At 44.2% G+C, this 16,200-nt stretch overlaps 1 protein-coding gene across 1 annotated transcript in view; it reads right to left on the bottom strand.

Moving 5' to 3' along the window:
- Nucleotides 1–14,870, bottom strand: part of CRABP1 (cellular retinoic acid binding protein 1) — a 43,503-nt gene extending 28,633 nt beyond the window's left edge. Inside the window, exon 1 of the mRNA XM_044979617.1 lies at nucleotides 14,739–14,870. Coding sequence (XP_044835552.1) covers nucleotides 14,739–14,754 — 16 coding nt within the window. The 5' untranslated portion in view covers nucleotides 14,755–14,870. The remainder of the gene's footprint in view (nucleotides 1–14,738) is intronic.
- Nucleotides 14,871–16,200: the final 1,330 nt, after the last annotated feature.

Raw genomic sequence — 16,200 nt, 5'->3', positions numbered from 1 at the left:
CAAATAAACTCAACTGTAATTTGTCTACCTGCTAATTTTCTGAACCAAGTTATTAGGAAACAGGAGGAAATTGATGTGTTAGTAGTCAAGACTTCTATCCACTGGCTCTTTCCAATACACTTGATTCACAGCAGATGTTAATAAGTCGACACGTCTGTTCCTGTTACTTTGTTCTGAAAGAGAAGACTGGGCTGAGAACAGTCACACTGAGATAATCTGGAGAGGATTTTTAAATATAATAATAGAGGGTGAGATTCTCCCACCCTCACTCACAGTGGGTAGTAAGTACCCAGTTCCTCAAGTATTCCCATTGAAATCAACCGGGCTACTGGATGAGTAACGTACTACTTCATGTGAGTAAGAGAGGTGGAATCTAGCCCAGAATTATTAACTACTAATTATTATAATTATTTGTATTACCAGAGGGCCTGTGAGCCCAGTCATGAACAAGACCCCATTGTCAGGGCCGGCTCCAGGCACCAGCTTAGCAAGCAGGTGCTCGAGGCGGCCACTCCGGAGCAGGGCGGCACATCCAGGTATTCGGCGGCAATTTGGCGGAGGGTCCCTCGCTCCCACTCGGAGCGAAGGACCTCCCGCTGAATTGCCGCAGAGCGCGATCACGGCTTTTTTTTTTGGCTGCTTGGGGCGGCAAAACCCCTGGAGCTGGCCCTGCCCATTGTACTAGATGCTGTACAAACACAGAAGCAAAAGATGGTCCCTGGCCAAAAGAGCTTACAAGTATAAGACAAGAGACAGATACAGACAGATAGACTTGGAAGTACAAGGAAACAATGAAACAGTAATGTCACCATGATGGCTATGTATTTTTATTATTAAAAGGACTGAATACTGCAAAACATTAAAAGGGACAGAGTGGGTACACAGAGAGAAAAGCCATTTGAAACCATGAAAAATCCAAAGACTTAATTACACAATGAGCTGAGTATTTAAGGAAACAGTAGACACAAAGAAAATACAGGGAAAATCTTTCATCCATACATGAGGGAGCTAGTGGAAGGGTAAAAACAAATACTGTAGTAGAGGATTGTTCACAAGAGCTAGACAGCTATTTAAGAGCAAACAACATATTACTGTATATAGCCATTTGTTAGATCAAGCTCGTGAGCTTCCTTTCAGCCAACAATGGTTCTTTCTTCCTAGATATGCTACAATTATACCTGGCACTTGTTGATAATATGTATAGTCAATTGGTTGACCATACTCTGGTTCATTATGCAACATATTCAGAAGACCAAATAAGGTCAGCCAGGTTTATTAATGTGGTACAGGAAAAGAGGTTCTAAACAATGTCAGTCTCCAAGGAGCTGTCCCCTGCAGTGGTTACATTCACCTTACGCAGGTGAGTGCCTCAAGTTATATACTTTAGCTGGTATTATTTATATGATAATTTTGCAAGTTGCATATCTCTTTACATGTCACTAAAATCCAACCCATGTTTGTCCCCAATTTCCTAACTTCTTGTTAGGGAATTCCTTTCTTCGTTCTCTTTGGTTTGGATATTAGCATTGCAGGTACTGGTCCAGGAAGGTACTTCCTAGCTTGTAGTAAGATACAGAACAGATCTATCTTGATGTTGACAAGTTTCCTCTCTGCTTATACCAAATAGTTACTTCAGCAAATGCAAGAAGTTATGGGATACTTAGCATAAGTGAACAGTATTATGGAATAGGCCAGTTTAGGCTATATCATGATTACAGTATTTGTGCTTAATGTTACTGGTCCTTAATGCCTACCAATGTTTTATAAATTGCAGATAATACATATTATTAATATGATATATTTATATAGTAGCCAGCATATATTAGTCAACACATTTATGAACCCAGCTGTGCACTCTCTAGTCTGGGAAGACACCTGCTAAAGCCAATGAGAATTTTGCGTAGGGTGCTGATCCTCTGACTGTATCAGTCCACCTGAATCCCATAGATTTCCACAGAATTAGGGTTTTTGTTAGAGGATCCCCTTTCAGGATCAGTGCTGATGTAATGGGATACAGGATAGGCCCATGATCACACTTCGGGTCACAACATCCACATGAGATCTGTAAGTAAATACTATTTTCCCCTTTTTACACACAGGAAAATTGGGGCACTCAGAAAGTAAGGCAAAAATTTTCCAACCTGGGTGCCTAAAGTTAGGCTCTTTAATCCATAGATAGGCCCTAAATGAAAGTGCCCTGATTTTCAGAATGCTCAGCACTTGCAAATACCCTTGATGTTGGGGAACGCAGTGCCTTATAGATGATGCTCTGCACCTTTCAGCATCAGGCACTAAAAAAAATCACACGTGGCAACTCATCCTCCAATTGCCATTAGCTAAAGAGCTAGCATGTCTGCATATATAAACCTCACATCATACGCTTAGAGCCCTTACATGTAAAGAACAAAACATAGTGTAGTGCTAATCACCACACCTGCAACTGAAAACAATTGTATGTAAAACAGATTGTAAATTCATGGTGCACATTTTCTATACTCAAAGCAAAGAGAAGAGAAGGTGCTAGGCAGGCATCTCTATATGGGCAGAGTTAAGATTATTTTGGTGCATCATCTGAAGTACAACTTTAATTCAGAATTCCTGGGTTTCCAATATTTGTAAGGGGGGGATAATTCCATCATTTCTGAAAGGTAACATGCACCCAACCCGCAAACAATGTGCATGCAACCTTAACTTCACCTTAACACATTTGTTTGTGTTGGAATATATTACAATACTATTCATATTTTAAATATCTGAACACTAAGATAAATAGCTCTCTGATTAGATCTCATTACATGGTAGATCTGTCTTGTTGGGTTGAGTCACTGAACTACTATGTTGGGATTGCTTCCGAGACTTTATTTTACTTGGCTTTCCAAGAACTCAGTTTGATTCCAGACTTCATCATGCAGGTATTTTTATTTGGCATAGCAATGCTATGCTGAACTGATTAGACTTAAATGCAGGGCGTAGATGCAGGATACATTACAGATCTAAAGTTACATAGAAACCCTATCCATTTACATATGTCTACACATCTTACTGCATTTACTATACATTGCATTCTACATTTTAGGACTGAATTGGTTACTTTGTAGGAACCAATCCTTGTACAGCATACTCTGTCTACGCACTGTCTGTGTTTGACTTACTCTTTACTTCATTTTTACATTTCTGACTTATTTTGTCCATTTTATCTTGTTCTTTGTAAAAATTTCCCTGGGTGTTAGTTAGTTCAGACATTCTGTCTTCTAGTTCACTGACCCATTTACCTAGTTAGCACATTTTGTTTTCAGTCTGCTAATCTATTTATCTCCTTAATCCTGTCTTCTAAAATATAAAGCCTCCCCCAAGTTTAATTGTTCGTCTCAAGCCATGTCTCAATTACGGCATACAGAATATGGAATTCGTTTTCCCCAGAGGAAGGGTACCATGGCCATTCCACTTAGGGCAGGGTTATGATAGGTTCTTGCCTATCATAAGGTGTGGAGGCTAGAAGTTTCCTGGTCTTGCCTGGCCTGCCCAAAGGCAGAGCACAATAATAGCCCCTCTGAACAGGGATTGTTCACCACCTTGTCTCTTGACAAGCAAATTGCCTGAAAGGGGTTGGAGAGGATCAGGAAAGATGGGAGGCCATGACTCCAATACCCTCTCTACCAGCTTGTGGAGTGGGGGAAGTGTACCAGGACAGCAATCTGCACCATCCTAATGGATGGCAGAGAGTACACTCCTTCCCCACCCCCTCGCTATGTGTACAAAGCATCAAAGAGATAATTTTCTTGAGGCAAAATCTCTGTGTGCTCCCTGAGGTGGTGCTGCTACACCTTGCTCCCTATACCAGACTCTCTGCAAATGACACAATCTAGCCCCCACCATAGATGGAAAGGGAAAGAAGAAAGGGTAACATAGTAGCATGGAAGACAATACTAGTGAAGAGGTTGTATGTGCCTTGTATTGAGTGTAACAGTCTGAGAAGATCTGGATCCCCACATGGAAAGGGTATTTTTCCACCCTATCACAGTGCATCTCAGATCCCTACCCATCTCCCCCCTTTTTGTTGATTGCCTTGCAGATCCTACTTCAAGTCAAAACACACTCCAATTATCTTTCCAGCATTTTGCTGAGAAGTTGCATTTGGAAAGATACAAGAATGCATTTTCCAAGAGATTTAATTCCTTTAAGGGAAGAGCCTCCTTTTGCCACTCGATGGAGAGAACTGTCACATTGGATTTCATTACAGAGTCTTAATGCAACAAGACTTTATAAGGCAGCAGAAAATGACCCAATTCATATGAAAAACAACTTGGTCAGACACCCACATGAAACACGGGGAGAAAGTTTGCAATTCAAAACAGAACATCTTTGCTTGACAAGATTAGATTTTCTTATGTGGATACGAGCTGTAAAATAAATACTCAGACTAACATTTTTTCCATTAATAATTGAGTTTCACCTGTTTTCTCCAGCAGAGAATCTGGTCCTCAGATCCAGCACGTTGGTCACTACAACTAGGCCAAATCCTGAAGTGTATACTCAGTTTTTATTTGGTCTTTACCCAGGCAAGACTTCCCACTGAAGTCAATGAGTAAGGACTTCAAAATTTACCCCATTGTTAGTAGCACTTTTGCCTGCAGTTGCCTTAATATATTTTCATTAACAAAAGTAATTAATCTAGGTATTCTGCACCTACTGGACCAGAGTCTCATTTACACCATTCTCAATCCTGAGTAACTCCAGGGATGTGAGAGCAGAATTTGGCCTCTTGTGTGTTGCACAGAAGAGTCCTTTGCAACTGCAGATTACCAAGGGAAGTGGCTGGGGATGCTGAAGGCAATGTACTTCCACAGCAGAACTAGGCAATGTTCACACTGTGCAAGGGAGGAGCAGTGGCCTGTTTGCTGCTCCTGTACTTCTAGGACCTGAAGATAGATGACTATGGGCTAGTTATACAGTCCTCAAGGTTCTAAGCATATGTCAGGCAAGCCCCCTTTGTGCGTTAGCATCTTAACCTCAGAGCAAAGCCTTTCTACTGGGGCCCTGCTCCATTTCTCAGGAGAAGACCAGATATAAAAAACAGCATAAGGAAATGAGAATTGACTGGTGTTTATTTCTTATGTTGGGAAATCTTTCATTTTTTTTTATTTTAAATCATTCCAATTCTAAACATGTGTTGGAAAAGCTGCTTTTCAAAATCTAAAGCTGCTACACAAACCAAAGCTTACATACCAACTGTTGGACCATCAAGCTGCCAGGGCTGCATTTTCCATTCCCTCTTCTAACGTACAACAGGGCACCTTTAACACACCGAAATATAACAAATCATCTCTAAGAGCCAAACAGCCAAACCTAAATCAAAACTCCAGTTGACTTCAGTGGGAGGCTCCTACTCAGAATCTGGTCCTATGTAAACTGCCAGCAATCCATAGTCATTTATGTCAAGTTCAGTAAAAGCTCATTTGATATGGAGTATACCCAGGCATGTCCCCTCAAATTGACTCTTCAGGGCTTGAGCAATTTTCTGCACTGAGAAACATGGATGTAGCTTTTATTAACTTCAGCTCTTGTTATTACAGCTCAGATCCAGCAAAGCACTTGGACACATGCTTAATAATCCCACTGACTTTTTAAGTGCTTTGCTGGATCAGGCTAACTCCTCTACATGCAGGTGTGCTAGTTTTTTCTGATAGTTTAAAAAGACAAAGCAAAAACACAAACAACAAACCCTACTTAATTCCAGCATGTTCTTAATTTGAATGTCAGACAGTGACTTGTGCCTTTGCAAAAATCCCCACCTAGAATATTTGTCCTAGACTCCACTGTTCATTGTTTTCATAATGAACACGTGTGTGTCAGAAATAGCAGCTTTCTCTTTTCTAACACTCTGTGGATATTGGCAAAAATCAGACCCTTATTTCTCCAACATAGTAGCAATAGTAGAACCTGTATTGTAGCAGGGCTTCAATATTTTCCTTTCCATGTTGCCTAGACAAATTAGAGGATTGGGCCAAAAGAAATATGATGAGGTTCAACAAGGACAAGTGCAGAGTCCTGCATTTAGGACGGAAGAATCCCATGCACTGCTACAGACTAGGGACCGAATGGCTGGGCAGCAGTTCTGCAGAAAAGGACCTAGGGGTTACGGTGGACGAAAAGCTGAATATGAGTCAACAGTGTGCCCTTGTTGCCAAGAAGACTAATGGCATTTTGGGTTGTATAAGTAGGGGCATTTCCAGCAGATTGAGGGATGCGATCATTCCCCTCTATTCAGCACTGGTTAGGCCTCATTTGGAGTACTGTGTCCAGTTTTGGGCCCCACACTACAAGAAGGATGTGGATAAATTGGAGAGAGTTCAGCGGAGGGCAACAAAAATGATTAGGGGGCTGGAGCACATGACTTATGAGGAGAAGCTGAGGGAATTGAGATTGTTTAGCCTGCAGAAGAGAAGAATGAGGGGGGATTTGATAGCTGCTTTCAACTACCTGAAAGGGGGTTCCAAAGAGGATGGATCTAGACTGTTCTCAGTGGTAGAAGATGACAGAACAAGGAGTAATGGTCTCAAGTTGCAGAGGGGGAGGTTTAGGTTGGACATTAGGAAAAACTTTTTCACTAGTAGGGTGGTGAAGAACTGGAATGGGTTACCTAAGGAGGTGGTGGAATCTCTTTCCTTAGAGGTTTTTAAGGTCAGGCTTGACAAAGCCCTGGCTGGGATGATTTAGTTGGGTTTGGTCCTGCTTTGAGCAGGGGGTTGGACTAGATGACCTCCTGAGGTCCCTTCCAACCCTGAGATTCTATGATTCTGTGATTCTAACTTTGCGCTGGTAGCTAAGTGGCTACAGTATAGATTCCACCATTGCTACCACTGGTGGAGTTGCACCAGTGTTGAAATATGTGGTTGGGGTTTCCGTGGTGTAGACAAAGGCTCTTCCCAAATTCATCCAATGATGTCATTTCAGGGATTGAGACAACTCTGTTATTTCCATGGCAACAGCGGCATCTCAAACACTGCACTGATACATCACAGGGGCGAAATTCAACATGTACACTAAGGCTATGTTTATACTGCAATAAAAGAACTGCGGTGCCAAGTCTCAGAGCCTGGGTCTACTGATGGGCCTTGTGGGGCTTTGGCAGTGGGTCTAGAAATAGCAGTGTAGACATTCTGGCTCAGGCTAGAGCCTGGGCTTGGAAACCTGGCAAGAAGGGAGGGTCTCAGAGCCTGGGCTCCAGCCCGAGTGGGAACATCAACACTGCTATTTTTAGCCCCACAGTCCAGAAAGATCGAGTCAATTGACCTAGGCTCTGAGACTCGGCGCTGTGGGTTTTCTTTGCAGCGTAGATATACCCAGAGGGGCCAGCACAAGGGTTATGCACACCTTAAGCTCTGTTTTGAATGTTTAAGTGGGACTTTAGGTGGTGCCTTGGCCTTGTCCTGGCCCCTCTGCAAATGGGCAAATTTCACTCCAAGCAGTTAATTAGGAAGAAAGTAGCTTCTGTCTGAAGACTAATGTCTTGGGTATGGGACCAATCCTGCACTATTCATCAGACACAGATCCTAGTCTACTCACTGAGAGATTTGCAAATGTAAGGAGTGTAGGATCAGGCCCCTATCAGCAAAGGTAGTAAGGGAAGTAGGGAATGAATTAAGGCTGGAAAACTGGGTTAATGACTTAGTGAACTTTGCAAAATTTGATGGCGGGGGCCTTAAAGGTTGCTCTTCATTTCCAATCTCAGCAGTTTTGGGGTCAATGAGTCACACTTTTCATGCGGAACCAACACTGGCCTGATGTTTTTGATGACTTGCTCTTCCGTATCCCCAGGTGTCATTACAGAAATGTCTTGCATGACTTCTTTCCATTACTAAGTCCAGGGAAGCTGCGGCTGAGCTAACTGGGGTATGAATGCAACATGGTGTTAACATTCCCTAGCCTGCTCAGCACAGCTACACAGACTCTTACATTTTTCTCTTTCAAATAACTTCTGAAGGTCACTAAGCCCAAGTACTGTATTTGGGGATCCTGCTCATATCTTTCAAGCAGCAACATGGTAAGTATATGTAGTGGGTCTCTTAGGTACAAAAGCTACCTTACCCCAAGTCATCTTTGTTCTATCTAGACAGTGCCCAAACCCCATGGTAAAAGCTGCCCTTAGGGCATTTTCAGCCCACCCCACAAAGCAGAAAATGCTAATAACATTACAAGCTAGCCTGTTCCCATAGGTTTTCCTATGCTATTTTGTAGACCTGCATGTCCTATTAGAAGGACCGTGTGAACTTCTGAATGTATACCCAAGCCAAACTCCAAATTTAGAGGTCTCCCACCACTAGTTTGGAATTCCCTTGGCCACCCAATATACTAACTCAGACACTGCACTGTTTAGAAAATGTACTTTCCCATCAGAGCATTCACAGGACCAAATCCTGCCTTTGGATAAAACAGGAGGTGCAATGTTCATTGATGCCAAACTCGGGAGTGTCTTGTGCTGCTGGCAAGAGCTCTCCACTCACTAGGGCAGGGGTCGGCAACCGGTGGCTCGCGGCTTGCCAGGGTAAGCACCCTGGCGGGCCGGCCCGGTTTGTTTATCTGCCGCGTCGGCAAGTTCGGCCGATCGCGGCTCCCACTGGCCGCGGTTCGCGGTCCCAGGCCAATGCGGGAGGCAGGAAGCCGCGGCCAGAACATCCCTCGGCTCGCGCCGCTTCCTGCCTCCCGCATTGGCCTGGGACCACGAACCGCGGCCAGTGGGAGCCGCGATCGGCCGAACTTGCCGACGCGGCAGATAAACAAACCGGGCCGGCCCGCCAGGGTGCTTACCCTGGCGAGCCGCGAGTCACCGGTTGCCGACCCCTGCACTAGGGCTAATCCAAAGCCCAATGAAGTCAATGGCACTTTTTCCATTGACTTCAATAGGCTTCGGATCAGGCCCATATAGTGCAGGGACCCATGTACAAGAACTGCAATCTCTTTACACCTTCTCTCTCCCTAGCACACAGGGGTAGCCACCAACTGGCCCAGAACACACAAAGCCACCACTTTCTTCAAGATCAGGTATGTTATTAATTTTATAAACCTAAAAGCAAACAGCTGTGGCCACCATGCCTGAAATGATCCTGACAGGAACTCACATTAGTGGGGACAAATGCACAACACACCAATATGCAGTATTTTAGGCACAGATTCAACACAGCATTTAAACACATGCTTGAGTCCCATTAAAATAAATAAGATGTAAGTGCATGCTTTGCTTCACCAGGATGGTTTGCTGAATCGGGGCTTTAAACAGTGCTTCCTATCTCCACAGCCAGAGAAGGATGGCATAAGCATGTACTAGTCCTGTAAGAATATGCTTTGACACAAGCACCTTATCTGAAGGCAGCTTAACATAATGGTATGTCAATGTGCTGTGCTCAATCTTGTTCCCGTTGAAGTCAATGGCAGCTTTGCCACCGACTTCAATGGGAACCAGAGCAGGCACTGCATTGGCATTTATCCTACAGGGTAGCTCCTCTGTGCAAATTTAGTACTGTCAATAAAATTCACAAAGATGTGCAAGCCAGACAAACCAGCTGGAGAAGAATGAGCCTCTCTCACTTGGGGATGAGTACATGGAAGTGATGGTTGCCCAGTAAAGTAATCAAAGCAGACAGCATGAATGAGACAGTGTTGATAGAGACAAAAGTGGCATTGAAGGCTGCAATAATAAAGCAGTGCGGTGACACGGAGTTAAGTGGCAGAGAAACTGGCTGGTTGAGCCAAGTGTGTGTCCTCATATTCAGACTTCTAGCAACCTACAAAAATGGGCACTGGGTATTAAGGCTCCCTAGAGTGTATTTACTCTAGAAATAACCCAAGTGTTGGCACAAAATACTGAGTTTACCAAATAAAACTGGGAGGCTTTTGATAGTGGCTGAGCTAATTATTGCAGCCTACCTTTGCACTCACTGCCAATCAGCGACAGGCTCTAATTGAGTTTTTCTACACAGATCTTGATGTATGACACATGCCGTGTGTCTTGGGCTGCTGAAGAGCTATGTACTCTGGGCACTGCACACAGATAGTCCACTGAAGTCAATGAGATGCCATGTTTGTGGGGTCAGATTCTGGCCCCCACCTCAGCTGCTTTATACAAGAGACATGTCACATGCATTAAGTCACCCTGTTACAGGAGAGTGCTTTATGAAAGGGAATCCCCAAGTGGCTCAGAGCTAGTGTAGCTGCTCTTATGCTAGGAACTGGCCCCAGCATCCAGGAACTGTAAAGGTGGCAGAAAGCTACTTTTGCCTCCCTTTCCATTCCAGCGCTGAGTGCAGCTTGGCCAGACAGAGAATCTTGCCAGGGTGGTTCCGGGACTGCCCCAGATCCAGTCTCGTGTTTTAAGCTGTATGCCTGCAGAGATCAGGCAATAATTCTCTCTCTCTCTCCCTGCCCTCACCAGGGCCCTGGCACATACAGGACCATGGGACCAGCCTGGCACAATGGTCCTGGGGGTAAGGTAATAGATTCACAGTAAAGACTGCTGGATTCTATCTCTATGTCTACAACTGACTGTGTCTGACTTCCGCCAACTCACTGAATCTCTCAGTTCCCCATGTGTAAAATGGGGATAATACTTTACTTCAGATGGGTGCTGAGAAGACATCACGTAAGAAGCCAACATACTACCTGCCGATACATGAAAGTTCCTGTAATGTCAATGCACACAAGACTCATCACAATGCGGGGATGTTTCATGATTAGTTTTGGATCACAGGCTAACATCTTGTGCCTTCTAAGAGCAAGTCACAGACACATTCATGACATTTTCTTCTTCCAGTACTGACAAATAAACACCAGATCTTTCTTTGAGAATTATTGCATTTTGCAGCAGTTCAGCATTTCAGGGCTAGGGTAGGATGACCAGATGTCCCATTTTTTAAAGGGACAGTTCTGTTTTTTGGTACTTTTTCTTATATAGGCACCTATTATCCCCCACCCCCGTCCCGTTTTTTTACAGTTGCTATCTGGTCACCCTAGGCTAGGGGAATATTTAAAAAACCTTCTCCAAACCCTTTCTGCAGAAGTGGCTTTAAGTGAGAACAAAACCAAGTACACCCCCCACAAGAAAGGACCATTCCTATCAAAAGCAATGAACAATGGAGGGAAGGTAAGAACAGAGGAATTCTCCTTCCAGAAAGCAATACTGGAAGGAGAGACAAGCTGGGGAGAGAATATTAACTAGGCTTAGTTATCAGTAAGCACAGACTAATAGCTGGAAAGTATCTCACAAAGGGGAATGCTGCTCTTGGTACTTTTTGATCCTCTTCCAAAACAATTCAGCTCTTAAAGGCTCCCTGTGACCTACAAAGGCCATTAAACAGGAGAATGAAAGGCTTGCACTTCTGTCTGACCCTTTTGTTCTCCCTGCAGGAAATATGGGGGATGTGGATGCTTCCACTGGAGGATGGAGTTTAGTTTCTAGGATTTATTTGTTTAATTAACTGTTTTATTTTCCTCTTTTCTTCCCAGACCAAGCTGTTCAATCACTCCAATTCCACTGCCCACATCAGTCCCTCTGATGGAAGGGACTCTACAGGCCAAGCTCTTCTCAGAGTCGCACCCCATGCAACTACACTGCAGCAGGATTGCACACAATGCCAGTCAGAGAATGATTTGTCCCAAGTGCCAAATACTATGTTATTGTCGTCATCATTAGACACAGCTATCAATTTGTAGAGGAGAATGCTGGTGGGGGGTGGGGGAGGCAAAATGGGGAGAGAGGGCTAGAACAAAACTGCATCCAGCCCCAAATTCCTGGGTTCAGGGGTCCAAATATTTTATGCCTTCCCAGACAGGGTTTCCGTCTCAATATAGTTTTCTGATATTATCATTTGCCAATTATATTACAACATGCTCTTCATGGAGCTTCAGAACTTCTGGATAGTGTCATCCTAGCTTCACCCACATAATAAACCTTACTAATATTTTCCTTCCCCTGCCTCAGTTCCACCATCTGTAATATGGGGATAATGGTATGAAAAGTGCTTTGAGATCTGCTGATGAGAAGCACCATGTAAGAGTTAAGTATTATTATTATTGTCTTGCTTCTGCCAGTCTCAGCCTCTGGGAGGTTCATTTTCTTTTTCATTGCTGTCTGCCCTATGTACTTGTAACTGCTTATTGATTGAATAGGAGGCAGGATTTGTCCACTGGCTGGAATCCCAATTCAGTAATCACTTACAAAAACCCCAGACATATGCTTAAAGTTAAACACATGCATAAGTGCTTTGTTGAATCAAGGCCTAGAGCAGGAGACTGAGAAAAAAAGAGTCCTAGATTCTACTCTTGGTGCCGTCACTGACTCACTTTGTGACCCTGGGTATATTTCAAGCTTAATGGGCCTCAGTTTTCCCAATCTGTAAAATGGGGATAATGATACTTCCCTACCTCACAGGGTGAGGAGGCTGCATTGACATTTGTAATGTTGTTCCAGATTTGTGGAGGAAAGGTTTGTATTATATCATCCTCCTGTTTGGCTGTGCCAGAACTTGAAATTGGAGAGCGAGAATGGCTGTGATTTCAAATCAGATCCCCATGTATTCCATAATGTCTGTTATGACTGGACCAGGCACCACCATATGGAAGGTGTAACAGCTTTGGCTAGTTTTAAGGGTCTTGTGGGTAATCACAAGTTTGGGAAAAAGTAAGAGATGGGCTCAAAGCAAAACCCTAGTTCTGAACCTCCTTGAGCTTTAGAAAACTTCAGATCTGAACCTGGCTGCCAACTTTGTAGTTTGGGACTAGTTCCAAGAAAAATCCTATAATAAAATAGCCTGGGAATTTTGAATGTAGAAGAAGGAAGACAAAATAAGTGAGCAGAGAAAGAAACAGGAAGCAAAGCCGCAGTAAAAATTGAGGTTATTTTACCTCATGTCTGTCCCAACCAGCACATTTCAAAAGAGGAGCCATGGCACTGGAGATTATGTCCGCATGAACAAAAATCTTCCTATTATCTTCATTCCCTTCCTTCCCAAGTGTGTTGCAGTGCTGCTGGCTTTATGCTTATACTGCACTTGTCAAGAAAGACACACGCTCTCTGCGTGACTATCCAGTCCTTGGATGAGACTTGCGTGAAAGGGATAGATACCACTGAAATGAATGAGAAAACAGTGCTAAATGTTGCCTCAGTTCATTCCCAAGATGACAGCTCCTTACCCAGCAGGCGTGGGTTCCCTGGGGGCACATCAGGCAACTCCAGCAGAGGACTCTTTCCACCTGCCACAACTGGTCACAGTCTGCTTCTCCACTGCCAGAACACCGACCGTCTCGGAGTGATTAATGTTTCATTGTGAGGGCTGCATGTGTGCTACCAGGGACAGGCTGAAATAACCTTGATAGTGCTGCCCCACAATGGACAGCTAGTATAAATCTGCACTGTTTCTAAACATTACATTAGCAAACCTGTGTCACTGCAGTGGCTACAGGTGCTACAGTTTCTGTCAATGGTCTCTTTCTGGTCTGCCAAGCCCTCTCTAGGTAGGGAAATTGAACTTGAAACTGCTGGAATAGTTCATTGATTTTCATTGTCCAAGCTGACAGGAATGCAAGAAAACTCACTGCACTCTGCTCATGTGTCATACCCTTTCTCGGCCCTGACCTTTTCTGTCTTATATATTTAGATTCTAAGCTCTTCAGGGTAGGGATTGTCTGCTGCTCTATTTGTACAGAACCTAGCACAATGGGATCATGTCCTAGACTGGTCCTTAGGCAATACCATAACAACATAATGAATAATAATAGTAATAGAACAAAACTCATACAAAATGAAAATGAAATTGGATTTTAAGTTTCTCTCTCTTTTAACATATTTAAGGTGTTAGCCACCTAGGTTAAAATTGTTTATCTACAACAAAGAACATGTTTTATTTAGTGTCCCTTTATGGCTGCTACTTTAACATCAGGGCTTCCTGCATCCAGGTTATTTTCCCCACCTGGGCTGCGTAAGGGGAGGGCAGCAGAGCAGCAGCTCCTGATGCTTGCCTCACAGCACATCCAAGGTGGGGAAAGTGACTGGATGTATGGAGCGCTTGGTGTTGCTCCTCACTCCCTTCCTCACAGCCCCCTGGGGGGGGACAGAGGAATGTTGGGATGTGTGTGTGAACAGTATCTGTATATCAGCCAGGGACAGCTCAAGCTTTTTTGCTGCCCCAAGCACGGCAGTTAGGCAGCCTTCAGCGGCTTGCCTGTGGGAGGTCCGCTGGTCCCGCGGCTTCGGCGTATCCGCCACCGAATTGCCGCCGAAGCTGCGGGACCGGTGGACCTCCCGCAGGCAAGCCACTGAAGGCTGCCTGACTGCCGCCCTCGGAGGGACCGGCAGGGCGCCCCCTGCAGCCTGCCGCCCCAGGCACACGCTTGGAGCGCTGGTGGCCTGGAGCTGCTGCTGATATCAGCACTGCTACCCCCCTCCCACCAGGAGGAAGCAGGGAGTAATCTGGCACCCCCACACGCGGCACTTCCCTGCCAGCCGGGAGCAGTTTGACTCTACACCAGCAGAGTGCACCTTTGCGCTGCTGCACAGCGCCCCCTTGACCAGGGCTCCCCTGGGCAGTGGCTGGGTGACTCACCCCTAAGGCCAGCCTTGCTCATGCCAATTTGCTCTCCACTATATCTCTAATATGGGCTACACATTCACACCACCCACCACTCACTCTTCCTGGCCCACAGACTATCCTCTAGTTCACCTGCCCATTATTGCCAATATAGCTCACCTTTCACCTTTTGCATAAGAACCAGACTTGGGCCTGCCCAATCTCAGTTTTTGGTGCTGGTCAAGATGCTGTAGACCGCCCCCTTGTGGTTGATCTATATATAGCAAGTGACAGGGTATTCTTAAAAAGAACATGAGTAAGTGTGGTACCTTAGAGACTAACACATTTATTCTTATGCACTGTTCTTTGCATTTGTTAACACAACTGGTTCTAGTTCTGTGTGTCACAAAGACATACATACCTACCTCACACTGCAGTTCTCTCCACGGAAACCTAATAGGTTTATGAAGTATAACCTAATAGGAGCACATCTCTTCTGGAAATTCTGGTCATAGGAGCATAGCTAGGGAACAGTTTTGGTTTAGGGCTACATGTGTAAAATATGTTGTTAGCTTTGGGGCACCCTTGTAGCTAGCCTGTACTTTTAAAATTCAGTCAGTAAGGAGGTGTCTCTTAAAAGTCAGTCCACAAATAATCAAGATACCACAGGATTGTGAAATTATACTAAATATTTTCTAGGTTTTCATTCTTTTACTGCAGTATTGTGTTGGGAACTTGGGACAAATGCAAAGGTCCTGCCTCTGTTTTTACTTTGCTTACCCAGGCAAAATTTGACAAGTAAAGACTGATTACAAATTGCAGAATGCCTATTGAATCTTATCCAGGGGTTTTAACTTAATGTCCCAGTATAAGTTAATTTGGACAGCTGTTCTACAATCTTAACACATGGGTGAGAGTTAATAAACGAAATTTGGGAATGACCCAGCTTGTTAGAAAGAGTAGCCTAACTCTTCTGTATGATCATAGATGGTTACCAAGGAAACTTCCTCTTCCTTCAGTAAAGTTAAAGAAGCTACAGTATTTTCCTTGGTGAAGCTGTCAGGTGCATGGATCCCACTACTAGAACATTTGAAAGAGTATGTGGAGTCTCTATAGGGTGACCAGATGTTCAGATTTTATAGGGACAGTCTTGATTTTTGGGTCTTTTTCTTATATAGGCTCCTATTACCCCCCCCCCCCGTCCCGATTTTTCACACTTCTTGTCTGGTCACCCTAAGTCTCTACTACACAGAGTAATCAAGGGCAAGAAGAAATTTCTGGACAAGTTCCTCCCTAACTCTGATCTTCACTACTTCCCCCTAACCATGACAAAAGGCAGCCAGGTACAACTCACAGCCAGCAACTCTCCAAACTGCCAAATCAGCCTTTTAAGAAGCCACTCCCAAATCCTGTCAATTATGTCCTAATGAAGTTTAATTTTTGCTACTGTTTATTATTAACAAAAATAATTAGTTACTTTATTTGGAGCCCAAAATGTGCTACGGGCTTTGTGGTCAAATATGAGGGCAAGATCCCTGCCCCAAGGAAGTTACAATCTCATTGGTAAATATTTCAGTGGAGGATGGGGGAAGGGATGTGGCGCACAGCAAGCAAGGAAGCAGTTAGGTTCAGCAGTATATTC

This window comes from Mauremys mutica, chromosome 11 (assembly GCF_020497125.1).
Source record: "Mauremys mutica isolate MM-2020 ecotype Southern chromosome 11, ASM2049712v1, whole genome shotgun sequence".
Classification (NCBI taxonomy): Eukaryota; Metazoa; Chordata; order Testudines; family Geoemydidae; genus Mauremys; species Mauremys mutica.
Note: the sequence above shows the minus strand (reverse complement) of the source record. Positions and strands in the feature narration are given on the sequence as shown.